This window comes from Scyliorhinus torazame, chromosome 17 (assembly GCF_047496885.1).
Source record: "Scyliorhinus torazame isolate Kashiwa2021f chromosome 17, sScyTor2.1, whole genome shotgun sequence".
In the NCBI taxonomy this organism is placed as follows: domain Eukaryota; kingdom Metazoa; phylum Chordata; class Chondrichthyes; order Carcharhiniformes; family Scyliorhinidae; genus Scyliorhinus; species Scyliorhinus torazame.
In genome coordinates, this window is record NC_092723.1 from 165,731,108 (window position 1) to 165,757,015 (window position 25,908).

General features: G+C 46.0%; 1 protein-coding gene across 1 annotated transcript in view; it reads right to left on the minus strand.

Annotated features, from left to right (window-relative positions):
- Positions 1 to 25,908, minus strand: part of LOC140394369 (arf-GAP with dual PH domain-containing protein 1-like) — a 153,938-nt gene that overhangs the window by 8,418 nt on the left and 119,612 nt on the right. The window contains exons 5-8 of the mRNA XM_072481570.1: positions 17,176 to 17,288; positions 10,589 to 10,735; positions 8,264 to 8,347; positions 1,810 to 1,872 (exon numbers count right to left, since the gene is read on the minus strand). Coding sequence (XP_072337671.1) covers positions 1,810 to 1,872; positions 8,264 to 8,347; positions 10,589 to 10,735; positions 17,176 to 17,288 — 407 coding nt within the window. The remainder of the gene's footprint in view (positions 1 to 1,809; positions 1,873 to 8,263; positions 8,348 to 10,588; positions 10,736 to 17,175; positions 17,289 to 25,908) is intronic.

A 25,908-nucleotide genomic window follows, 5' to 3' on the forward strand; every position in this document is an offset into this window, starting at 1 on the left:
TCCCTTTCGTGTGAAATAATGACTTTGTCGAAGAATATAGTTTACTTCTTGGGTCCATGAACTATCGGTGGTGTTGAAAAACTAATGGTTGACCCAATGTCTCTGTGTGGCTCGGTGTTACGTTCAGGCTCGAGAAGCACCTTGCCACATTTCAGTACATTAAAGGTCATATATGAACGCAAGTTGTTTTTGTGAAGCCAAAAGGATTCTTGGCATATCTTAATTGTTTTGGCACTTGCTCCAATCACTGGGACAGCAACAACAACTTGCATTTATAAAGCACCTTTTAAAATGCTTCACTGAGACAATGTCACAATGAAACGGCACACGGCCCTGGTCACACTGTGTCCAGAATACTGTGTCCTTGGCACAAAAACTGGGCACGGAAGCACAAGGAAGCTGCTCGTAAGATCAAAGACTTCAGTAAAACCTCAATGGAGTCACAAGGATATTTATAGTAGAAAAGAAGGCAGCTGAGAGATAGGATTGCCAATGGCAGCTGGGTGTGATCCTGCAGGTATCATCCCACGAACAAAGTCTACCATCCACGCCCATCTAGCTCTGCCCCCCCAACCCGGTCAAATCAGCCTTGTGTCCTCCTCGGGCAAGTTGCAGCAGTGTGCTGGAAATAAATCTTTAATCCAAATCCTGAAAACTTAGGGGAAGGAGGGAGGGGCGGGGGGGGGGGGGGGGGGGGGGGGGGGGGGGGGAGGAGAGAGAGAGAGAGAGAGAGAGAGAGAGACAACCTTGCGTAAATATTCCCTTTGGCCGAGTGGGACATCAAACTTAAATTCTAACTGAGGGTTCAAAACGGGGTGGAGGTTACATTTTAGACAGAACTCCAAAGCATCTGTAGATATTGGAATGAGTGTGTCAGGTTAGAACTGGTGAAAGAGGAGAGGACCCTTGTACAAAGAGCAGTCAACACTTGGAACAGCCTTTCTGGGGAGCCAATAGTGGAGCACCTTCGGTGAGACAGGATGATGTGGAGGTGGAATATTCTGGAAGGATTGGCTACCTTGTGATCTACATATCAGACCTAATATTTCACTTCATGGAGACATAGGGCACGATTTAATGGAAAAGAAACATTTGGGCACATTTGGTGGGGTGTTTCCCGGCGCTTGCAGTGCTGGGAATGACCCAGTTATTAAATGGGACTCTGCTTCCTTTTTGGGCTCCAGCGAGGAACGCCCCACCGAGGCCACACTTAGACCCATTTCCTGCACTAACGAGCTCCGCTCGCCATCTTTAAATGTGCCCCTATCTCGTGCCCCCCCCCCCCCCCATCCCCCCTCCACGGCGGCCTCCGGACCTCCCCAACTTACATGTTAGGGAGTTCTCGAGCATCGCAATCCACCTCTTAAGGACAGGACACCCCCGAGCTCGATCTCTGGCATGAGCAAGATGCCACCTGGGCACTGGCACCCTGGCTGTGTCCCTTCCAGCCTGGAAGTGCCACTTGGGCATCCTGACATTTCCAGGGTGGCACCCTGGTGGCACTACCAGAATGCCAGGTTGGCAGTGCCCAGTGGCATCGGGAGTGCCAGGGGACCACCCTGGTCAGAGTCCGACCACCCGTGCCCCGATTGTGAGACCCCCCTAAGTGCCGTTATGTCGGGTTCACGTTTGTGGAGACCAGTGCTAACTGGTGCCACGGGGAGACCTCCAAGATGAGGCCATTAGATCATGTCCACGATAACAGAAGCACCTGTAGAGCAAATAGTACCTGGCTTGACAGTAGATTTTTCTCATGACTCAGAGATAAGTAATTCTTTTCAATTATTTAACTGCCAAAGTTTTACTGACCTTCGGACCCGTCTTCTCCATGTATCCCTCCTTCCCATAATTTCTCGTCAGTTTTGGTACCAACTGAGACACAAAGGAAAATGTTGTTGTTAATATTCTTCCAGGACACATGGCAGTACTACATCTAGAGCTCAAACCAAAGGCTGAACCTAAAGCTGGATGACACAGTCAGGTCCTTACGTGATTCAATTGGTGCTGATCCCATAATGTTACTTGTTAGAGGCTGCATTAGAGATCTCTGTTGAGGTACAGAAGAGGGAACTGAAACAGTATAAATCTGCAAATTTGTGGTGCTGAGGAGATGTTTTTTTTTTTAACCGGACGAAGGGACTGGGGATGTTGATGTTGCTACCTTCAGCAGAGAACGAGCTGCTACCTTCAGCAGAGAACGAGCATGTCAAAGCTGCTAGTTCTGAATGAGGAAATGGCTCTTGGTGTATGGAAAGTGGTGACTGGGGTTAGAATGTGGAAAGAGAAGACTGGAGGGAGCCGCCATACATGGAAGCTTTGTCTATCTGATGTGTGCAGGGAAACACAACGTAAGCCTAGGGAACTTGGGATCAGGGCTGGCAGGAGCTAAGACTTGGTGATGTTCATGGACTATCACTAGATTCACCGATTAAACCTGGGCAGTACGGGACACTGATACATTTCTCACGGCTTGTCCTGTTTACTACATTAGAATGGTCATTACACTTCAAAAACACCACTTAGATGCCTGTACATTCCAAAGTTGTGAAAGACATAATATAAATGCCTGTGTTTTTTTAATCTTTCAAGGTGACATTTCTTGAATATGTGACTGTGCTTTAAAATACTGCAGTGTTGGCTGGATAGGACAAGATTGATCAATGGTTAACTGACCCTCTGTACCATTCATAGAATCATAGAATCCCTATCGTGCAGAAGGAGGCCATTCGGCCCATCAGGTCTGCCCGACCCTCCGAAAGAGCACTCTACCTAGGCCCGAGGAGGTTTCCACTGGCTGGAGAGTGAAAACCTAGAGGTCAAGGTCTCAGGATGTGGAGTTGGACATTTAGGACAGAGAGAGGAAGTTACATTTCGTCACAGAGTATTGAATCTTTACAACTCTAACCCAAGAGGGCTGTGGCTGCTCAGTCGATGAGTATATTCAAGACTGAGGTCGACCGGGTATACCGGGGTATATGAGGTATACTGGGGCCCCGCAAGGCTGTGTACTTAGCCCCCTACTTTACTCCCTATACACACACGACTCTGTGGCAAAAATTTGGCTCCAACTCCATCTACAAGTTTGTTGACGACACGACCGTAGTGGGTCGGATCTCGAACAATGATGAGTAAGAATACAGGAGGGAGATAGAGAACCTAGTGGTGTGGTGTAAAGACAACAATTTCTCCCTCAATGTTAGCAAAACTAAAGAGCTGGTCATTGACTTCAGGAAGCAAAGTATCGTACACACCCCTGTCAGCATCAACGGGGCCGAGGTGGAGATGGTTGACAGCTTCAAATTCCTAGGTGTGCACGTCACCATCAATTTATCCTGGTCCACCCACTTCGACGCTCCTACTAAGAAAACACAACAGCGCCTATACTTCCTCAGGAAACAAAGGAAATTTGGCATGCCCAGATTGACTCTTACCAATTTTTACAGGTGCACCATAGAAAGCATCCTATCTGGCTGCATCACAGCCTGGTATGGCAAGTGCTCGTCCCAAGACCGGAAGAAACTTCAGAGAGTCGTGAAGCCCGCCCAGTCCATCACACGAACCTGCCTCCCATCCATTGACTCTATCTACACCCCCCGCTGCCTTGGGAACATAATCAAAGACCCCTCCCACCTTGCTTATTCACTCTTCCAACTTCTTCCATCGGGCAGGAGATACAAAAGTCAGAGAAAACGCACAAACAGATTCAAAATCAGCCGTTACCAGACTCCTAAACGACCCACTTATGAACTGACCTGATCTCTTCACACCTTCTCTACTGAGTAGTACTACACTCCGTGTGCTTCACCTGATGCCCTTGTCTATGTATTTACATTGTGTATTTTATGTTTGCCCTATGTATTTTCTTTTCATGTACGGAATGATCTGTCTGAACTGTACACAGAACAATACTTTTCCCTGTGCCTGGGTACACATGACAATAAACAAATCCAACGACCCAACGGATCTCACAGAATGAAGCAACATGGCAATACAGCAGGAAAATGACGTTTGGGTAGAAGATCAACCATCATCTTACTGGGTGTGGTAGTTGTGCTCCTACCCCTCCTCATCATGTCCTTATTTAATTTATCACAAAGCTATTTCTGTGGGGCAACCTGGATCATATTGGGGCGTCACGGTAGCACAGTGGTGAGCACAATTGCTTCACAGCTCCAGGGTCCCAGGTTCGATTCCCCGCTGGGTCACTGTCTGTGCGGAGTCTGCACGTTCTCCCCGTGTCTGCGTGGGTTTCCTCCGGGTGCTCCGGTTTCCTCCCACAGTCCAAAGATGTGCAGGTTAGGTGGATTGGCCATGATAAATTGCCCTTAGTGTCCAAAAAGGTTAGATGGGGTTACTGGGTTACGGGGATAGGGTGGAGGAGTGGGCTTAGGTAGGGTGCTCCTTCCAAGGGCCAGTGCAGACTTGATAGGCCGAATGGCCTCCTTCTGCACTGTAAATTCTATGAATCTATGATATCTATCCTACTTTCAGCTGTCTCCAACTCCCCCTGGTCTTTGTCCCCAACAGAGCAGCAAGGAAATCTCCATTTGCCGTTTCCACATAGCCCTCCAGTGATCCATCCCGGTCCGACCTTCCCAAACAGCTAAACCCAACTAACTCCCTAATCCACTATAACACCAGCCTGATTTATAACAATTGAACGGCTCCAAAGTTTGTGACCTTGGCTATATCCCAGTGTGCGACTTGGAGAGAAGTTCTCAGGAGCTTGTCACAAATAATTGATCTGTGGTACTTCTATCACCCATAATTTTCAGACAGCACAATCACAACATTGGGTCACGCTGAACGTTCATGTCCATTCTGGTACAGTGGGAACTTCTGGCGATTATGAGACACTTCACTGTAGGAAATCACTGCTTTGGCAACTATCCATTTATTGTCTTTTGGACCACCCCCTAATTAAAGTGGTGATGAAGAAATTACTTTATTCAGCAAAACAATGTGAAGCAGGACAAAGAAGTTGAAGAATATCGGAGTTGGATTTTTAAAAATCCAATTAAAAAAAACAATTGACATACGATTTACAGCACAGAAATTGACAATAATAATATAAAAGCAAACTGGAATCTGAAACAAAAACAGAAAATACTGGACAATCTCAGCACGTCTAACAGCATCTGTGGAGAGAGAAGTGAGCTAACATTTCGAGTCTGGATCACTTTGACAAACAAATTGACTAATTGGCCCAAATAGCCCACATTGGTGCTTTTTGAAATGGAAATAATTTTTGACAAGTTTTTTGAGGATATAACAAGGAGGATGGATAAAGGGGAACCAGTAGATTTGGCACAATCCAATGACCAAGCGGCGCCCGAAAAGCAGCGCACTGCGGCGCAGCGTGGTCGATAAAAGCCGGGAGACTACCTGGCATGCAACGCCTCACGAGATCTAACGCGATCTTACGAGATGTCGCGATATGAGTGGGATCACTTTTTGGCAAATCTGCATATTAAAACAAGACAACTAGTCTCACTTTAATGTGCAGATTCCACAGGTATCTGAGGCTTTGGGATTCATCCCCTTTGTCTTGGACTGGTTTCCACAAATGGGGACCAGATGGAGAAGGGAGGGCGGAACGTACCCAACGCCTCCCTCACCCTGTTGGCCACATTTGTGTCCAGCTGCATCAAGCTGTGAGTGGACCCCCAGTATGCAAACACCAAGTGTCACTACATACTGAGGTTCTACCTGTCCCCGGTGTTACGAAGGATGGGCCTGGCCTCATTGCCGCGGAACGCTCCAAGTAGTTGGACCGTACCGTACCACCTGTCCTTCGTGGAAAAGTTTTTGAAGAAAAACACCTTTGACCACAAGGCAATGAAGCAGTGGTCAGCACGTAATGTCCTTGAGGCCCTCAGGGAAAAGGAGACCGTGGAGGACGTTGGATGGTTCCCTGAGCAGACTGCCAGTCATCTGGCAGAACGCCTCATCACCAGAACTTTCAAACAAGCACCAAGACCTAGCTTGGCTGGTGGTGAGAAGGGCCCTCCCTGTCAGATTCTTCATGCACACCCGAAGGCTCTGCGCCAATGCACGCTGCCCTCGGAGTGGCTGTGGGGGAAATGAGACAGTCACACACCTCCTTGTGGAATGTGCCTTTGCAAAGAAGGTCTGGAGAGAGATGCAGTGGTATTTGTCAAGGTTTATCCCAAACAGATCTGTGACACAGGACTCTGTGCTCTACGGACTGTTTCCAGGGACACACACCGAGACAAATATCAACTGCTGCTGGAAGGTCATCAACTCGGTGAAAGACGCTCTTTGGTCTGCCCGAAACTTGCTGATCTTCCAGTGCAAAGAATTGTCCTCGACCGAGTGTTGCAGACTGGCACATTCCAAGGTCCAGGACTACGTGCTGAGGGACGCACTCAAGCTTGGGGCAGCTGCCGCCAAGGCGCAATGGGGAAAGACCACTGTGTAAGGTCTTACCAGCAAATGTACACCGAGGGGCGGGTAACAGTGTAAACCCCCCTCGGTCTGGGCCACCAACACTCCAATGTATAAAAGAAACATGACAATGTAAATATTTAAGAAGGAATTGTAATGTAAAGAGTGATATGTGTATAATATTATCAAAATTGAATGGAAGCAAGTCAAGGCAATGTGTAACTCTGATGGAAATGTACAGTCAAGACAATTCGAAATGTTCTGTAATGTTTATGCTAAATTTTATGAATAAAGTATATTTTTTTGAATTAAAAAAAAAGCACTCATGGGTGTAAGGTCTTACCAGCAAATGTACACCGAGGGGTGGGTAACAGTGGGTAAGAATTGTAATGTAAAGAGGGATATGTGTGTAATGTCATCCCAATTGAATGGAAGAAAGTCAAGTGAATGTGTAACTTTAATGGAAACGTACAGTCAAGACAATTCGACATGTTCTGTAATATTTATTAGAGAAAAAAATAAATAAATTCTGTTCTTTTCAGTTTAATGTAAGATAGCCAAGTGAATATGCAACTTTGATGGAAATGTACAGTCACGACAATTCAAAATGTTCTGTAATGTTTATTAGAGATTTTATGAATAAAGTATATTTTTTGGGGGAAAAAAGCACTGCCAGGGGTTTGGAGGCCCTAAGCTGCTTGCCCTTTGGGCAGGGTGGTGCCCTGGTACTTCCAAGATGCCCAGGAGTCACTGCCAGCTGGCATGGGTACTTTTGTGCATTTTGTGTGTGCATGTGCAAGATCGGGCTGGGGGTGCCCTGCCAGGGTGTTGGGGTGGATGCAGTGGGCTGGAAACCCTCCCATAGTGTGTTTGGGATGGGGGGGTGGGTCGGTGGTTGCAGTGAGCGGAGCTCCTCAGTGTACAAAATGGGGCTATGTGCGACCTTGGCTGCCCGTTTTCCACTGACGTCCCTTATGCAATGTGAGTCGTGTTGTTTAGCCATGTGTTTCTTGGTGCTGCGATCGCCGAGAAACATGCGGCTAAACACGCTCGCAATGGGACTTTGTTTCCAGTTAGTTGAATCGCGCCCGTAGTGTGTTTAGATTTCCAAAAGGCATTCAATAAGGGGCCTCATTAAAGGTTATTGTGCAAGATAAGAGCTCATGATGCTGCGCGTTATATATTAACCGGGGCAGAGCTAACTAACAGGAAATAAGAGACTTGGGATAAACAGATCATCTTCTGTTGGTAAACTGGAAATAGTGGAGTGCCACAGTGCTGGAGTTCAACCATTAACAATATATATTAATGAACTGGATGAATTGTATTGTGCCAAATTTGTTGATGATGGAAAGATTGGTGGAAAACAGGTTGCAAAGGGGACACAAAGAGGATAGGTTAAACAAGTGGGAAAACATTGGCAGATGAAATGAAATGAAAATCGCTTATTGTCACAAGTAGGCTTCAATGAAGTTACTGTGAAAAGCCCCTAGTGGCCATGTTCCGGCGCCTGTTCGGGGAGGCTGTTACAGGAATTGAACCGTGCTGCTGGCCTGCCTTGGTCTGCTTTCAAAGCCAGCAATTTAGCCCAGTGTGCTGGAGTACCATGTGGGAAAACGTGAGGTTATCGACTTTGGTAGGACAAACAAAAAAGCAAAATATTTAAATGGGAGAGACCTAATACCATTTCACTCAACCCCATCAACACATCTTGCTATCCCTTTCTCCTTCATGTGTTTATCTAGGTTCCCCTTAAAGGCATCTAAGCTATTCACTTCAAAAACTCGTTCCGGCAGCATTTTCCACATTCTAACCACTCTCTGGGTAAAGAAGTTCGATATATAATGGCACTCACGTCAGCGTCACTGGCTCCTGGGAATGCCACTTGTAAGTAATGAAAACGAGCCGCTCGGATCGAATTGAACCAGTCAACTATTTCCTATTTGCAAGAAAGAATGAATTAGCAAATAGATTCTTTAAATACACTACCATTGGTCAGGCAAGTGACCAGCGCTGTATATCTGCTGGCCAAGCAACCTACTGACACTATACATCTGATAGCCTATTTATAAAGCGGCATTAAACTAAAATAATTATAGCTGATGCATTTTGAGTTTAGCAAGCGGGATGGACTGAATGACTGTGGGTTATTTATTTAAGCTGCTGAGCGTTTGCCGCTTTAGCAGGGGAGGTAGTGGTTTTGCCGCTGGATTACTAATCTAGAGACCTAGGGTAATGCTCTGGGGACCGGGTTTCGAATCCCACCTTAGCAGATGGTAAAATTTAAATATAAATCTGATGAAACCATGAGAAACCCATCTGGTTCACTAATGGAGGCTTCAAGCAGTTCAGACACGGATCCCCTGAATTGGTGTGACGTTTCTGAGTTTTTACTAAGTAAAAGTGCAAAGCAGCAGCCAGGTTGCTGGCATTTGGTCTGGCGGGCAACCAGAGGCAAAAGCGATGTCGCCGACCTAACAGCGGGGTGCGAGTCTGTGAAGCCTTCAGTGAGACGAGGAGGGAGATGCCGACCAACGCCCATCAAGGGGAGCAGTGGGGCAATTCCAGGCCAGGGCGTGGAAGGCAGGTGGGCAACCGACCAAAAAGAACAAGCCACCAGGCAGCCAGCCATGAGCAAACATGGTCATCGAGGCTCGTGGCACAGCCACCCGAGCGGGAGTTGAGCAAAGGCGTCATTGTGGGCGGGGCTCAATGTCATTGGGGGCGGGGCTCGATGTCATTGGGGGCGGGCTGCCATGTCACCAGGGGGCGGGCCATGACATGGGCCCCAACAAATAGGGAGAGCGTGCGGCCCTCAGAAGCGTAAGTCCATCTCTGTCTAATAATACAAACAGTTCCACGAGCCCATGGTCCATATTGAAATGCTGTGTGGGTTATAAATTGTGTAATAAGCATTTTGTATCTCATTAAAGGTGAGCTGTGGTTCAGTGAACACAACCTTGGTTGTGGGTTAAGGGGCTGTTTTTTGGATGAAATGTTCAGCTGAGGCCCTGTCTGTCTTCTCATGAATGTAAAAGATCCTACAGCATTATGTCAAACATGAGCCCGGGCATTCAATTCCCACTTGGGAGGCTTGGCACATATTCTAGGACGATATTCAAGTGGAATGTGGCATATTTATAATGACACCACTACTGTTAATGGCCTCATTGTGAGTTGGTTACTGCCCCAGTAACACGTGGTGTGGCTATTGAACACCAGTTCACTTTAGGCTAGCTGGCTGCTGTTGATCTTTGCTGCTAAAACAGAACCAAATCAATGCAAAAATAGCAGCTAAAGTGAAACCAGCTCGTGGGTCACTGCATTGAGAGACAGCATGGAACTAGAGGAGATCACAAATGACTAATGGTCAGTCTATTTTTGAGTCATAGGGCGGATTCTCCGGCCGCATCTGCTTGGTGACCGGAGAATCCTGCCCGAGGTCAATGGAGTTCTCCATTGTACGTGGCTCGACCGTGGCTCGAACATGAGAACCCCTTTCGGATCTTTTGCCTGAAAAATGGAGGGAGTAAAAGGTGACGGTGGGGTGGGGAGAATGGGTGCTGACTCTTAAGGCGGGCGGGCGGAAGAATCCATTCCATAGAGTTTTGCAGCACAGACAGAGGCCCATCCGCTCTTTGTGTCTGCACTGGCCTCAAACACCTATCTATTCTAATCCCATTTTCCAACACTTGGTCGGTAACCTTGTATGCCACGGTGCTTCAAATGCTCACTAAATACTTCTTAAATATTGAGGGTCTCCACCTCTGCCACCCTTCCAGGCAGTGAGTTCCAGATCCCGACCACTCTCTGGGTGGAAAGGTTTTTCCTCAAATCCCCTGCCCCGTACCTTAAATCTATGCCCCCTGGTTATTGATCCCTCGACAAAAGGGAAAGGTTGCTTCCTATCCACCCTATCTGTGTCCCTCATAATTTTGTACACCTCGATCAGAGCCTTCTCTGCTCTATGGAAAACCGCCGCAGCCTAACCGACCTCTCTTCATAGCTTCATTGCGGCCAGTTAGACTGTGTGCAGCGGCCCATAGCCATTTGCAAGCACCCCAGCCACAATTTGAAAAAAGCAAGGGTATACAATTTTCTTCACCCCGCCCCTCCCTCATAAACACTCCTGATCCATTTTAAATTAGGTGCTTTAATTTGCACAATGCCTTTACCTCACCTTTCCATCTTCGTGATAAATAAATATATTCCTTGTGCTGTTGTCCTTTAAATATGTGATTTGCAGCCCGTTAGGATTCCCGATTTTTGTTGGTTGAAAGGTGGCGTTGATTTGTTCGAGCCTAAGAACCCCTTTCGGATCTTTTGCCTGAAAAATGGAGGGAGTAAAAGGTGACGGTGGGGTGGGGAGAATGGGTGCTGACTCTGGTTATACTTAGTCCTGGTGGCATCATCAAAAGTCCTGCAACACTTCAGCCCAACTGTACAGCTATTATCCCCCAGATTACCAATATCTTAATAACTAATCAACAAACATTTTCAAAGATAATTTTAAAATATACAGGTCAAGGTTTTTGGGGCTCGAATTTCGGCGGGACTGGACGATCTCAGCGGCGGAGGTGACTGGGTAACCCACCCAGAATATCTTTTGTTTACCCAATGATTTGTCTCCTGGTTTGTTCGCACCAAGATCTTGGACACTGATTTTCAATGACTGGAGACTGCAGGGCTACCCTGGAATTGGCAACACTGGAAGGGGCCTTTTGAGGTTTCTATTTTTAAACACTTTACAATCACAATTTGTCTTGCACTGTCGTGGCCAGAGTGTAATTTCCCCGATTACTTCTGTTCTGCATTGACAGCACATTCGACTGTGGTTTCTGTTCTTCTTGGTTAAGCAAGGTTTTGATGTTAAAATTCCCAGTCTTGCTTTTAAATTCCTCCATGATCTCAACCCATCATATCCGTGCTGTGGCACTGTTTTGAAGAAAAGGAGGGGGGGGGGGGGGGGGGGGAGTTAAGCCCCATGTCCTGGTGAATCTTTATCCCTCAATCAAAATCACAAAATCATGAAATGAAAATCGCTTATTGTCACGAGTACGCTTCAATGAAGTTACTGTGAAAAGCCCCTAGTCGCCACATTCCGGCGCCTGTTCGGGGAGGCTGGTACGGGAATCGAACCGTGCTGCCGGCCTGCCTTGGTCTGCTTTAAAAGCCAGCGATTTAGCCCAGTGTGCTAAAGCAGCCCCAATGATTACATTGCTACTTGTAGCACCCTACTGTGTGAAGCTGGATGTTACATTTAATTCTGACATTACAACAATGGTGACACTTCAAAAGTACTCCATTAGCTGTAAAGAGTTTTGTGATGCCTGGCGGTCTTGCAAGGCGTAATATAAATGGGACATGGGACATGGGACCTGGGACCCCCCCCCCCCCCCCCCCTCTCCTCGTCCTCCTGCCAAGTTGGGCGAAACATTGTGCGTTGGGGCAGGGGAAGTAAAGAGGCAAAGCCAAATATTTCCTCTGGAATGTTGGCATTTATTGCAATGCAATATAAAACCATTGAACTTTTACTGCAGCTGTACAGGGCATTGGTGAGACCACATCTGGAATACAGTGTACAATTTTGAAAAAGGATAGAATTGCATTTGAAGCAATTCAGAGAATGTTCACTCAACTCACCCCTGGGTGAAACTTCATGCTGCAATATTTGCATTCATTCGTACAAGAATGGAGTCAGGTTCGGGATGGTCTATCAAGCTTGTCTTAAGAGTCACATCTGAGGAAAAGGACTATTTTTTCGACATGCCGGGAGATGTAGACTCTTTTGTTAAAAGACACAGGTTATGCGCTGTGTAATTTAGTTTATGGATCTGTTTGACGGGCATGTTGTATTGTTTGTATTTCTTGTTTTTTCCTGTTCCTGTTAGAGTTGTGTTCTCATGGCCTTTAATAAGACTTGAGGTTCTCTACTACGTGAGGTTTTGTTCTTTACATTAATAAATGGTTTCCTTTCTTTTTTCAAAGTTGTTGTTTGACGCGACATTTAGTCGCTCGTGAAGCGTGCAAGTCAAACAGGGTTTTGGTACTTTATTTATTTTACTCCTGTTGGGAGTCCACAGCTAACTAGGGAATTAGTTAATGGGAGTAGTTTTGGAGTGTTTGCTGCAGCTCATTACAATAGTTTTTTTAGAAAATGAGTTTTTGTTTGGTTTTGTTAAATGTAGGTGTGATGAACGGTTACTGCCTTATCATCATGTAAGGTGATGTCCCCTTTAAGACCGGGCTTGTAACCCTGGGGACTCCGCCTCTGGCTCCGCCCATCTGGGAGCCATACATAAGGGCTGCCTCATGGTCTGTAACAATCAGCTCTCGTCTCTAGCTCTAGCATAGTTATTAGTCTAATAAAGCCTTCTTTACAGTTTAATCTCTAAGTGTCATTATTGAGGGTACCTCAGTAGGATTTAGTTTTAGGACAAGTCTTTGTTTGCCTCGCTTTTATTTGCTTTTGGGTGTGGTAACATTAAATGGCAAAGGCGTTGTTGGGAGGGGGAGAGGAGAGGGTGGGGTGGGGGTTGGGAGTAGTCTGCTGAAGGTGTCTGTCGGTTTTCCTTTGTCCAGTCTGCTGACTTGGCTTGGTGGCCATTTTGGGTGTTTCCTTTGGCTATATATTCTCGGTGTCCCTTGGTTGATCTCTCTTGGTGGGAATGTCTGACTCCGGATTAAGGGATGGTGGGAGACCTCAAATCCATTCGGTCACCTGGAACGTTAGAGGTTTGAATGGCCAGTGAAAAGGTTGAGGCATTTGTCCATCTCAAGAGCTTAAACTCCAATGTTGTTTTCTTGCAGGAGACCCACTTGCATATCAGGGACCAGACCAGGCTCCACCAGACCAATGGGTGAGTTGGGCAGGTTTTTCATTCCAGTTTCAATGGCAGGGCCAGGGGTATGGAGATTTCAATTAATAAATGAGTTCCGTTTTCCTCCTGTCAGTTTATAACTGACTCCAGTGGTCGATGTATTATTGAGTGCGGCTCCCTATTGAACACCCCGGTCGTCATGTTCAACATTTATGTCCCCAACTGGGATGATACAAATTTTATTAATTACCTGCTGGCCACCCTCTCCAACCTTGATTCACATCAGCTTATTTGAGAACTCTGATTTGGACCCTAGATTGGATCGTTTCAAACTTAAATCTCTTGTTCCATCTGGACGGCCAGGGCTTTGTCTTCTTTTATGACTTGGATGGGGAGGGGGATTCTTGGCGCATTTTGTACCTGAACGATAGCGACTTCTTGTTTATTCCACATGTCCACCATGCATATTTCAGAATTTAAATGTTTAGACAACATTTTAAACTCCTTTCCCGGTCTTCACTCGTCCTTATCTTCACCAATCACCTTTTTCTGCCTTCTAGTTTGGATCCAACATTTAAATCCTGGGAAGTGAAGGGTCTGGAGAATTTTGGAGACCCGTTCATGAAGGAGAGATTTGCTACTTTAGTGAGCTAGCTGATAAATTCTAACTGCTCAACTCCAGCCTTTTTCAGTATTTTCAAGTTCGGAACTCCTCTGGCGTCACCTTCTTCCCTGCTGAAGAGGATCCTGTTCCTGGCTCGGTCGGGCGAGGGGTTTATTTCGGACCTATTTGGCCATATTCTCTCGTCGGATTCCGCCCCGCTAAGGAGGATGAGGATGAAATGCAAAAGTAGATTGGGCCCCTGGTGAGGTTTGGAGTGAGTCCCTTCACAGGGTTAACTCCACATCCTCATGTGCTCAGCTGAGCCTAATTCAGTTTAAGGTTCTACACAGAATGCACTTGACTAGGGCAAGGATGAGGGTTTTTTCCACATGTTGAGGATAGGTGTGAACGCTGTTCTCTTGACCCGGCTACCCACACGCACATGTTCTGGTCCTGCCCCAAATTTGTAGGCTTCTGGGCTTCATTCTTTAATACCATGTCGGAGATACTCGATGTGGATTTAGACCCATGTCCGCAGGTGGCCATATTTGGGGTGCTGGATTCGCCAGTGATTCAGTTTTGGGTCAAGGGGGATGTTGTCGACTTTGCCTCGCTGATATGCTGGAGGTGAATATTGCTCAGTTGGAGGTCACCCACTCCACCCAGTGCCTCTGCCTGGTTGGATGACTTCATGTCATTCCTGCACTTGGAGAAAGTCAAATTCACCATCAGCGGGTCAGTGGAGAGGTTCTATTTCAGATGGCAAACCATTTGTTTCCTTTTTTAAGGAGGTAGTCACCTTCGGCTGATAGGGGGTTTAGGTTAGTTTTAGTATTTAAGTTAATTAATTATGTGTTTTTTTTTCTTACTTTCATATTTGCTTGCGATTTTTTTGTATTCTTTTGCTCTTATTTGTTTTATTTATTATGAAAAAACTTTAAAAAAATGCTTATTTAGTGTTTATTTCCAAATAAGGAGCTGCATCAGGCTACGACAACTAATACAAAGAAAGAAATGGTTTTGTTCAGAGCCTGTGGTTTCGCTCTCTGGGCTGATTCTCGACGGTTAAATAGGAGGCTATTTTAAGAAAGGTGCGTTGATAATGGCTTCTGCATCCGTCTGCTGGCAAACTGGCCTCTACTTTAGCTCCGCATCAAATATATAAAAGGGAATGGGGGTGACTAAGGCAAAGGTGAATGCTCATATTGGCACATAAAGAGTTGAGAATGTATGAATGGCAGAACAAAGTTGAGCAATGTGTCAAAGGGCAACTAGGAATGGTTGGCCCAAATGGAGTGGGAGTGGGAGGGGTGGGGGAGAGAGGGAGGACAGCACAGTGGTTAGCACTGCTGCCTCTAGCTCCAGGAACTCGGGTTCAATTCCGGCCTCGGGTGACTGTGTGGAGTTTGCACTTCCTCCCCGTGTGTGCGTGGGTTTCCTCCGGGTGCTCCGGTTTCCTCCCACAGTCCAAAGATGTGGTTAGGTGGATTGGCCATGCTAAATTACCCCTTCGTGTCAAAACGGTTAGGTGGTGTTACTGGGTTACGGGGATTGGGTGGAGGTGTGGGCTTAAGTAGGGTGCTCTTTCCAAGGGTCGGTGCAGACCCGATGGGCTGAATGGCCTCCTACCGCACTGTAAATTCTATCAATGGAAGCTAATACTCTGGGTAGAGATCGGTTTGTGATAACCCAAAACACCCAAACAAATAGAATCTCATGAGTATTTATCAACGACCTAACCTGACCATGTTATCCAGCAGAAACTTAAAAATTTTTTTTAGAGTACCCAATTCTATTTTTCCAATTAAGGGGTAATTTAGCGTGGCCAATCCACCTACCCTACACATCTCTGGTTTGTGGGGGTGAGACCCACGCAGACACGGGAAGAATGTGCAAACTCCTCACGGACAGTGACCCGGGGCCGGGATTCGAACCCGGGTCCTCGGTGCCATGGGGTAGCAGTACTAACCACTGCTCCACCGTGCTGCCCAACCCCATCTTAAACTTGTGTTCCTTCTTTTCAATCTTCACCTGATTGATCCAGCTCAGTTACACAAAAGCTTTGCCAACAGACACACCGAATATTAGATTTGTCTTTGCTTTGATACTAAAGCAGACCTCATGAGGATGCTGAGATTTATAACCGTGGGTTGTACAAAGGTGCCAATCCCTCAGTTTCTTGGGCCCTGCTAGCAATGACCTACTTTTGTGATTCCTAGCTGACTTCTTGTTTCCTCATTTTTGTGTGTACACGGTTTGGGTTGAATAAAATATTGTCTGATGACTTTTCTTCATACAGAAACCAGAATGCTCAAGATAATCCGCAGAGATCATGACGCTGCATTGAGGGGAGGAAGAGAGAAGTAGATGTGCTGGTTATGAGTTTATGTAGGCCGTATGTGTGACTGCAGAAGTGCAAGTTGATGTGCCAATCTGCCGTGCTATGAAGTGGAGGATGTGGCTTTTGCCCACAGTTCTACACAGTCATCTTCAATCGAGGGCTGGGATGGATCGGATTGAAGGAAGTGAGTCATTTTAGGCCACTCTTGCAAGCCTCTGAATAGCTAATCATACCACAGGATTGGCACTGACCTTGATGCAAGGGAGTTGTGTATCCTGTGGAATTTTTGGGGAGGATGGCAGTGGGTCAGAAACCCCCCACAAGATTGGACATAGTGCGGGGAAACTGATTCCACTTTCTTCCTCCTCCAGTACCTGCTTCATTCACTGCACTACCCCTTCCCAGTGCAACTAAATCCAATCACTCCCTCCCTCCAGTATTCCCATAGGGATTAGCATTGTAGTTATGTTTCTGAACTAACGATCCGAGCCCTAATCTGGCGATGTGAATTTTCAAATCCCCGTTAATTAAATACACCAGGAATTAAAAAGCTAGCTTCAGTAGTGGTGACCACGTAACAAATGGATTGTTGTAAAAAACCCATCTGGTTCGCTAATATCCTTTTGGGAAGAAAATCAAGCAACCTTAGTCTGGCCTACACATGATTTCAGGCCCAGTGCAAGGGAGTTGAGTTGGAGTTGCCCTTTGAAATGGCCTTAGTTCCATGAAAACTGCGACAAAAAAACTGCTATAATCCACTTGGACAGTAGCACTTGAAGGTGACCCCATACTTCTCCTAGATTTTGATACTTATTGAAGGGATCAGTTACTTCTAGAAATGCTGACGTTTGTCCCTAATTTTGTAGTAAATTCTTTGAAACGCTTATTTTTAAACTTACAAACTGTAACTTAAATCTGAGAGTTTTACGCAGATTTCAGATTTTGCCACACGGGTGAGGAGACAAGGGTATTTAGCAGAGGTGGCAAGATTGCCGACTTACATCATGTTTGTTGAAATATTTCAGCACACCTTCTCGCTCTGATAATATGAACTTCCTGCTTAAGAACTGACCATTGTCGCGCCCTCGTTTCCACAGAAAACCTTCTCTGTAACCTGGAATGAAACACAAAAGAGACTGAATACAATTGGGACAATCGTTCTCCTCAAGAGTTGGAAACCAAATTATTCCAGAGAAATTATTTATTCTCCTTTGTCAAACCCATTACCACAGGGAGGCAAATACCATGGATGGATGCATGGGGTGGAGCTAGATTAGCATGAGGGAGAAAGGAATAGAAGGATATGTTTATAAGGTGAGATGAAGTAAGGCAAGAGTAGGTTCATGTACAACATTAAACACCAGCTTGGCCTATTTCTGTGTATCTTTATTTTCTAACTTTTCCCCCCACATTTAATAATTGAAAAGCACATATTGTTGAGTTTTCAGAATGCAACATTGGAGGGAACTTAATAGAGTCATTAACTCTGGATCCTACAGCCATCTTCAGACACTATTATTCCAGAGTCATTTGTATTTTTATAATGATTAGAAAGACATCAATCACTCATAAGGGATTGGGTAACCACGTTGTGGATTCATTTACTTAAATTAGGCTCATGAGAACATATGTCCATGGCTAAAAAAGCATGAAGGCATCAGCAGCAGAGTTGTGTGCTGAGTGTTCTGCTCACAGGCCAAAGTGAAACAGAGACTGGGTCACATGACACACTTCCCTTCTATTGCTGTCATGCTGCTATCCAGTAAAGGTGTATATCAGCACATCACAAATACTGCTGGACTACACAACTATTCATGGATTGGGATAAGGAAAACCTGTAGTCCATTTGATTCTACACATCGGGGACAGGAGTTCGAACATTCCCCCTGTTGATGGCCCACCTGGCCAGGCAAACAATATCTCAATTGAATCTTCCTGTGCCTTCTTTATGATTCATTCTGTGCCATCAGAACTCAACAGGAAGCCCTCGGTATATGTGTGTTCATAGTACAGATCACTCAATACAAACAGCATCAAATGTGGCATGGCCCAAGTTTCTTTTAAACCAACAAGTTGAATGACCAGCTATGTGGTTTCCATGGAGGTTGAGCTCTTACGAACTACTCTTTGGTGAAGTTCTGATTCATGAAAGAATTTTTAGCACAACAATTTAAACAGGCTGGGTGGGTGTGAATTGGAATACAGCAGAGTCTACACTTCAAAACTATTTATTTTGGCTGTAAGCACTTTTGGATGTCTGTGCTAAGAAATGCCCCATATAAATAAAATTCTTTCTTCATCTAGTGATACAGGTCATTTGGCCAGTAAATTATATCGGCCATCATGTTCTCACTGACCAACACCTCAATTTTAAAATTCTCCTTCTGGTTTACAAATCCATCCACGGCCTCACTCTTCCCTCTGTAATCTATTGATGTCATGCTGCTATCCATTAAAGGTGTATATCAGCACATCCCATTGAGATATCTAACTCCTCCAATTCTGGCCTTTTGTCCATTCTGCATTTCCTTTGGCTCGCAACTGGTGAGCCAGGCCTTCAGCTGTCTTAGTCCCAAGCTCTGGAATTTCCTCCTTAAACTGCTCCTCCACTTTACTTCTCTTTCCTCCTCGAGGACTCTCCCGAGCAGTGGCAGTTGTTTAAGGAGATATTTAATTCCTCCCAAATAAAATATATTCCAGATAGGAAGAAAAATTGTAAGAAGGGAAAATATACCCAAGGCTAAGCAAAGAAGTTAAAGATAACAAAGACAAAAACTAAGGCATACCATATTGTCAGGCCAGTAGCAGGCTGGAAATTTTTAAAAGATCACTAAAAAAGTAATAAAAACCTTGAGAGGGTCTGTGGAGGGGTTTGCCCGGAGATGACAGCCGTTCATCGACTTCTTTGAGAGTAGTTAAGATGTCAGCAGGGGGGGTGGGGGGGGGGGGTGGGGGGGGGGGGCTGTTTTGGTTTGTGGCTATGTTTGATGTGTAAATATATAAATGCCTCAATGAAATATTTTTCAAAAAAAAGTCATAAAAAGGGCAAAGGTAAATTATGAAAGAAAAGTAGCCAAAAATATATAAAAAGGTTTGTAAAAGCTTCTATAAGTATATAAAAGGGAAGAGAGTAGCTACAGTGCATGACAATAGGAAGTAAAGAGTAGGGAACACAGAAATGGCACACACACTAAATCAGTATTTTGCCTAAATTTCCATGGTGGAGAACTCCAGTACCATCCCAATAGTAACAGGTCAAGCAGAGGTAATAGAAAGGGAGGAACTTAAAACCACCATCATCAATAGGGAAAAAGCACTAAACAATCTATTGGGAATGAAGGCAGACAGGTTCCCCAGACCTGATGGCTTACATCCTAGGGTGTTAAAGGAAGTGGCAATGGAGATACCCTATCCATTGGCTGTAATATTTCAAAATTGCCTGGATGCGGGAAAGGTTCCAGTGGATTAAAAATGCTAATGTAACTCCCTTATTCAAAAGGGAGGGAGGCAGAAAGTGGGAAACTATAGAGCAGTTAGTTTAACATCTGTTGTTGGAAATTGTTAGAATCCATTATTAAGGAAATAACAATAGGACACTTAAAGTCAAAACATGAACCATCAAATCCAGCATGGTTATATGAAGGGCAAATCATGTTTGACTAATTTGCTAGAGTTCTTCGAATATGTAACAACTCAAGTGGATAATGGGGATCCTGTAGATGTAGTCTCTCTCGACTTCCAGAAGGCATTTGATAAGGTGCCGCACAAATGATTAATGTACAAGGTAAGATCACATGGGATTAAGGGCAATTTATTAACTTGGATAGAAGGCTGGCTAAGAATGGGTGCCACTAGTTCAGTCCTCGGGCCCCAACTATTTACAATATATATTAATGACTTGGATGCCGAGGTAGAAGGTACTATAGCCAAATTTGCAGATGACACTAAAATAGGTGGGATTGTACATTGCAATGAGAAAATAAGAAATTTACAAATGCAAATAGATTGGTTAGATGAATGGGCCGAAGTTTAATGTGGATAAGTATGAGGATATCCATTTTGGTTGGAAAAATGCAAAGGCAACTTATTATCTAAATGGAGAGAAATTTCAGAGTGCTTGGGTGCAGAGGGATCTGGGTGTCCTCGTGCATGAATTGCAGAAAACTAGCATGCAGGTACAGCAGGTAATAAGGAAGGCAAATGGAATTTTGGCCTTTATAGCGAAAGGAATAGAGTATAAAAGTAGGGAAGTGTTACTGCAACTGTACAAGGCATTGATGAGACTGCACCTGGAGTACTGTGTACAGTTTGGTCCATTTATTTGAGGAGGGATGTAGTTACATTAGAGGCAGGTTCAGAGGAGGCTCACTAGATTGATTCCAGAGATGAGAGGTTTGTCTTGTGAAGAGAGGCTGAATAGTTTAGGCCTATACCATCTTGAGTTTAAAAGAATGAGGGGAGATCGAATTGAGGCATACAAGTTGATAAAAGGCAGTGACAAAGTAAACATAAAGCGGATGCTTCATCTTGTGGGGCAATCTAGAACGAAAGGTCATTAATTTAGGATAAGGGGTAGCAGATTTAAAACAGAAATGAGGAGAAGGTGCGTCTCTCTAAGGGTCATGAATGTGTGGAATTCACTACCCCAGAGTGTGGTGGATGCAGAGACATTGGGCGAAATTCTCCGACCCCCCGCCGGGTCGGAGAATTGCCGGGGGCTGGCGTGAATCCCGCCCCCGCCGGTTGCCGAAGTCTCCGGCACCAGAGATTCGGCGGGGGCGGGAATCGCGCCGCGCCGGTTGGCGGGCCCCCCCCGTTCGATTCTCCGGCTCAGATGGGCCGAAGTCCCGCCGCTAAAATGCCTGTCCCGCCGGCGTAAATTAAACCACCTACCTTACCGGCGGGACAAGGCGGCGCGGGCGGGCTCCGGGGTCCTGGGGGGGGGGGCGCGGGGCGATCTGGCCCTGGGGGGTGCCCCCACGGTGGCCTGGCCCGTGATTGAGGCCCACCGATCCGCGGGCGGGCCTGTGCTGTGGGGGCACTCTTTCCCTTCCGCCTCCGCCACGGTCTCCACCATGGCGGAGGCAGAAGAGACTCCCTCCACTGCGCATGCGCAGGAATGCTGTCAGAGGCCGCTGACGCTCCCGCGCATTCGCCGCCCGGAGATGTCATTTCCGCGCCAGCTGGCGGGGCACCAAAGGCCTTTTCCGCCGGTTGGCGGGGCGGAAATTCGTCCGGCGCCGACCTAGCCCATCAATGTTGGGGCTCGGCCCCCAAAGATGCGGAGCATTCCGCACCTTTGGGGCGGCGCGATGCCCGTCTGATTTGCGCCGTTTTGGGCGCCAGCCGGCGGACATCGCGCCGTTCCCGGAGAATTTCGCCCATTAAGTAAATTTGAGGAGATACAGATTTTTAATTAGTGATGGGTTGAAGGGTTATGAAGGATGGGCAGGAAAATGGAGTTGAGGCTGAAAGGAGATCAGCCAGGATCGTACTGAATGGTGGGGCGGGATTGAGGGGTTGAATTGCCCACTCCTGCGCCTAGTTCTTATGAAAAAAACCTGACCATGTGGTGAATTCTCCGTCAGCAGATTCCTCCATTCCACTGGCAGCGCACGTCCGCTTGCGGGTTTTCCGGTGGCTTGGGGTGGGCACAATGGGAAACCCCGCTGCCAGCGCCGGAGCGCCGCCAAGGGACACGCAGCTGGGGACCGAGGAATCCAGCCCCATGTGTCCGTAAGTTTGTGGTTCGGTGTCAAGTTGTGTTCGGTAACACTGCTGCGAAGCATCGTAAGATCTATTTTACTGTTAAATGTAAGTTGTTGCTGAGATGTGCTTCCTCTGGTCAAATGGCCTGTCATCAGTTACTGTCCAGACACAAGGGCAGGTCCCTGAGCTGAGCTAGTGGAGGACAGCTGGGAGTGTGGGACTGCACTACTGTATGAATCACACCCTGGAGGAGATGAGGGGTGCGGAGAAGGAGAAAAAGCAGTGGGAATAATGATACAGCCCCTTCCCCTTTCTCAAAGTGAATCTTTACACCTTCAACGTGTTGAGTTTGTGAAAGTTTCCATTTATCTTTTGTACTGTCAACACATTTTTTGTGAAAGCTAGACTGCAGTAATGCAGACCCTGAACCGTATTACAAGAGATTCCAAGTTATTTCTGACAATGCCGGCTGAAGGGAGTTCGAAACCCAACACTGCATCTGTTCATCCCAAAATTATCAACCCCTCACATTGGGCAGTCTGTCTGTCTCCAGTTCCAGCAGTTTAGAAATGCCCAAAATCAAGTTCTTTATTTATGCTCATCCAGCTGACTCTCGTCCATATCTGGTTTCCTTTAATCTGAATCTCACCCACCCTTTCCAGTGATCATTTTGATTGACTCCTCATTCCCTGTCTGATGGCCCTGCCTCCAGCCTGGGGCCTTGGGTTTCCTGGCCAGAATCGGATGCCACAGGTCTGGGAAGATATTGGTTCAGCCCGCGGTGGTGAATGTCACAGGCTGTATGACCATCAGCTGTCCACACGTACCGCAGATGGGTCAACTGGATAGGCATTAGGAACTCTGCCGACTCTTTTCTCTCTATCCAGCAGGGCTGGTGATACTGAGCCCAGCTGTTGCCTCCCCACTCTGCAGTGATATTATAGTTAATACCACAACCATCAGAGCAGGCATCTCCTGCAAACCTGCACGGATGCTCCAAATCTGCCAACTCATGGCTGATTTTAGATGCAACAGTTCCCGTTAGCTTCTCAGGCCATTCTATTATAAATTCCTTGTAAACATCTCTGCCAATGTCCTCTAAAACGCTCCTTCAAACTTACCTCTTTCACCTCTTTTGGTCATCCATCCTAATTTCTCCTTATGTTGCCTGGTGTTCAGTTTTGCTTGACAATTGCTCCTGTGAAGTGCAGTGGGACGTTTTATTACTTTAAAAGTGCAATATAAATGCAAATTTGTGTTGTTGTTACCACAGAATTTAATCTCTGGCAAACCACTGCTCGCATTATTGATCTGTTTTATTGCACACACTGGAGTATAACAGTTAGACTTTAACTGATGATTACTTCCAGTAATCACTCCTGGGTGACATAAGCCACTACGTCCAAACCAGCTCTGAATGAAGGACCTGTGTGAGCCTTCAATGGTATTGAACCGCATAGCCCAAACCCATGATGCCAGTGCTCTAGTTTTGGGGTCAAAGGTGTGGGGTCAAGCCCCACTCCTGAAGATTTTAAGTACATAATGTAGGCTGGCACGCTGAGTGCAGCACTGAGGGAGTGCGGCACTATTGGAGGCGCCATCTTTCAGGTGAGGTGTTAAATCGAGACCCCGTTGTGGTGGTATGCATCACTGTATATACACAAGGGGTTATTGTAAATACACTATAACTAAGTAAACACTAGAGGGAGCACCGGAGATGTCATGATATGCAAACATGCAGCTAATGAACACTTAGACTAGGACACAACCAATGAGCAGTCAAGACACCCAGAGGTGGCATTATCACAAGGAGGCATTACACAACCCATATAAAAGGACAGGGCACACATGCTCTGTCTCTTTCCACAGGCGACACTTAGAGAGTAGGACAGAGGCAGATCAGAAGCATCACACGCACCACGTGTCTTAGAACAGACTGGTTAGTTAGACTGAGTTACTATAGCAAGATTAGCAGGAGAGTCGAACTTATAGAGAACTGTGCTAATGGTTCAATAAATCACATTGAACTTACTTCAAAGTCTGGAGTATCTTTTGGTCAAAGCTGCATTGAGTTGCAGCCTGTGTTATCCCAGAGTACATAACACAACACCCGTATGCCCTCTCAGACGGATGTACAAGATCCCATTGGCACGATTTCACAGAAGGGCCAATTTTCTCCTGTGTTCTGACCAATGGAATCAAAGAATCATTACAGCACACATGGAAGCCATTCGTCCCATACATTCCAACATGAAAAGAGAAGGTTTACCTGGAATGAGCAGGTTGTTTTATGAGGAAAGGTTGGACAGGCTAGACTTGTATACCCTGGAGTTTAGAAGAATAAGAGATGATTTGGGCAGCACGGTAGCATTGTGGATAGCACAATTGCTTCACAGCTCCAGGGTCCCAGGTTCGATTCCGGCTTGGGTCACTGTCTGTGCGGAGTCTGCACATCCTCCCCGTGTATGCGTGGGTTACCTCCGGGTGCTCCGGTTTCCTCCCACATTCCAAAGATGTGCAGGTTAGGAGGATTGGCCATGATAAATTGCCCTTCGTGTCCAAAATTGCCCTTAGTGTTGGGTGGGGTTACTGGGCTATGGGGATAGGGTGGAGGTGTTGACCTTGGGTAGGGTGCTCTTTCCAAGAGCCGGTGCAGACTCGATGGGCCGAATGGCCTCCTTCTGCACTGTAAATTCTATGATTTCATTGAAACATAGAATCATGGAATCCCTACTGTGCAGAAGGAAGCCATTCGGCCGGTCGAGTCTGCACCGACCTTCTGAAAGAGCATCGTACCCAGGCCCAATCCCGTGCTCTATCCATGTAACTCCGTGACCCCACCTAACCTTTGGATATTTAGAGGCAATTTATCATGGCAAATCCACCTGAGGTGAAAGGCTATCGGGGGTAGGCAGGAATGTGGGGTTGAGGTAAAATCAGATCAGCCATGATATCATTGAATGGCTCGAAGGGTCGAGTGACGTATTCTGCTCCTAAATCAAATGTTCGCATTGAGGCCATGTCGGCCAATCAGTCTCATTTTCCCAATCACAATAGCCCTGGAGGTCTATTTCCCTCAAGTACCCATTGTTATGTTCAGTAGGTCTCATAAATAGGTGTTGAGCCTTGTATGGTTGAACATCAATTGTTTATTGATTATACAACTATGTACGTATATTCCGGGTATAGCTCAATCTATGAGCTAACTCCATGATTGCTCCTACGCAGGTCTCTGTCCAGTCCGCAACTGACCCTAGTCTCAGGTTATGTGTCTCTTTACATCACACCGTGGGCGATATTGTTTCCCCGTCTCGCATTAACCCTTTCTCTGGCAGATAACCTTATGATACGCCCATCCAATTTTCTTATGAAATCATTCATCATCTTTTTCACCACCCTCGTACTTCATTGGCTTTAAGTGCTTTGGGGCATCTGGCGGTCAAATGATGTTATTTCTATTCTTTCCAAACCCAAAGCTCACAACCATGACATTGTACTCTACATTTCCAAAAGCTGCTGTTGACTGTGGATTTACAATTTGCCGATAAACCAGACATTTTATGCACTATTAAAAAAATTACTTTCCAATTATTAGAATTAAGATAAATTTTAAAATGTGCATATGTGGTGCTTTTTAGGAAAACATTCTAATTTAAAATGAGTGAATTTGAATTGAGAGGAATGGACTGTACTTTTTACATTCTTTTATGGGACCTGGGCATGGCTGGTAAGGCCAACATTTATTGCCCATCTTTAACTGCCCTTCAACTGCGTGGCTTGCTGGACATTGCTGTGGGGAGTGAAGTGTCAACATTGCTGTGAATCTGGCTGGTACGGGAATTGAACCGTGCTGCTGGCCTGCCTTGGTCTGCTTTCAAAGCCAGCGATTTAGCCCTGTGCCCTTTTGATGATTTTGACTTCATGTCAGTATCAACTGAAGATATTGAAGAAGCACCATGGTATTGTTTAAATGCTTCAGAACAGATCAAAGATCAAACATAGGAATCATAAAACCACAAAGCTTT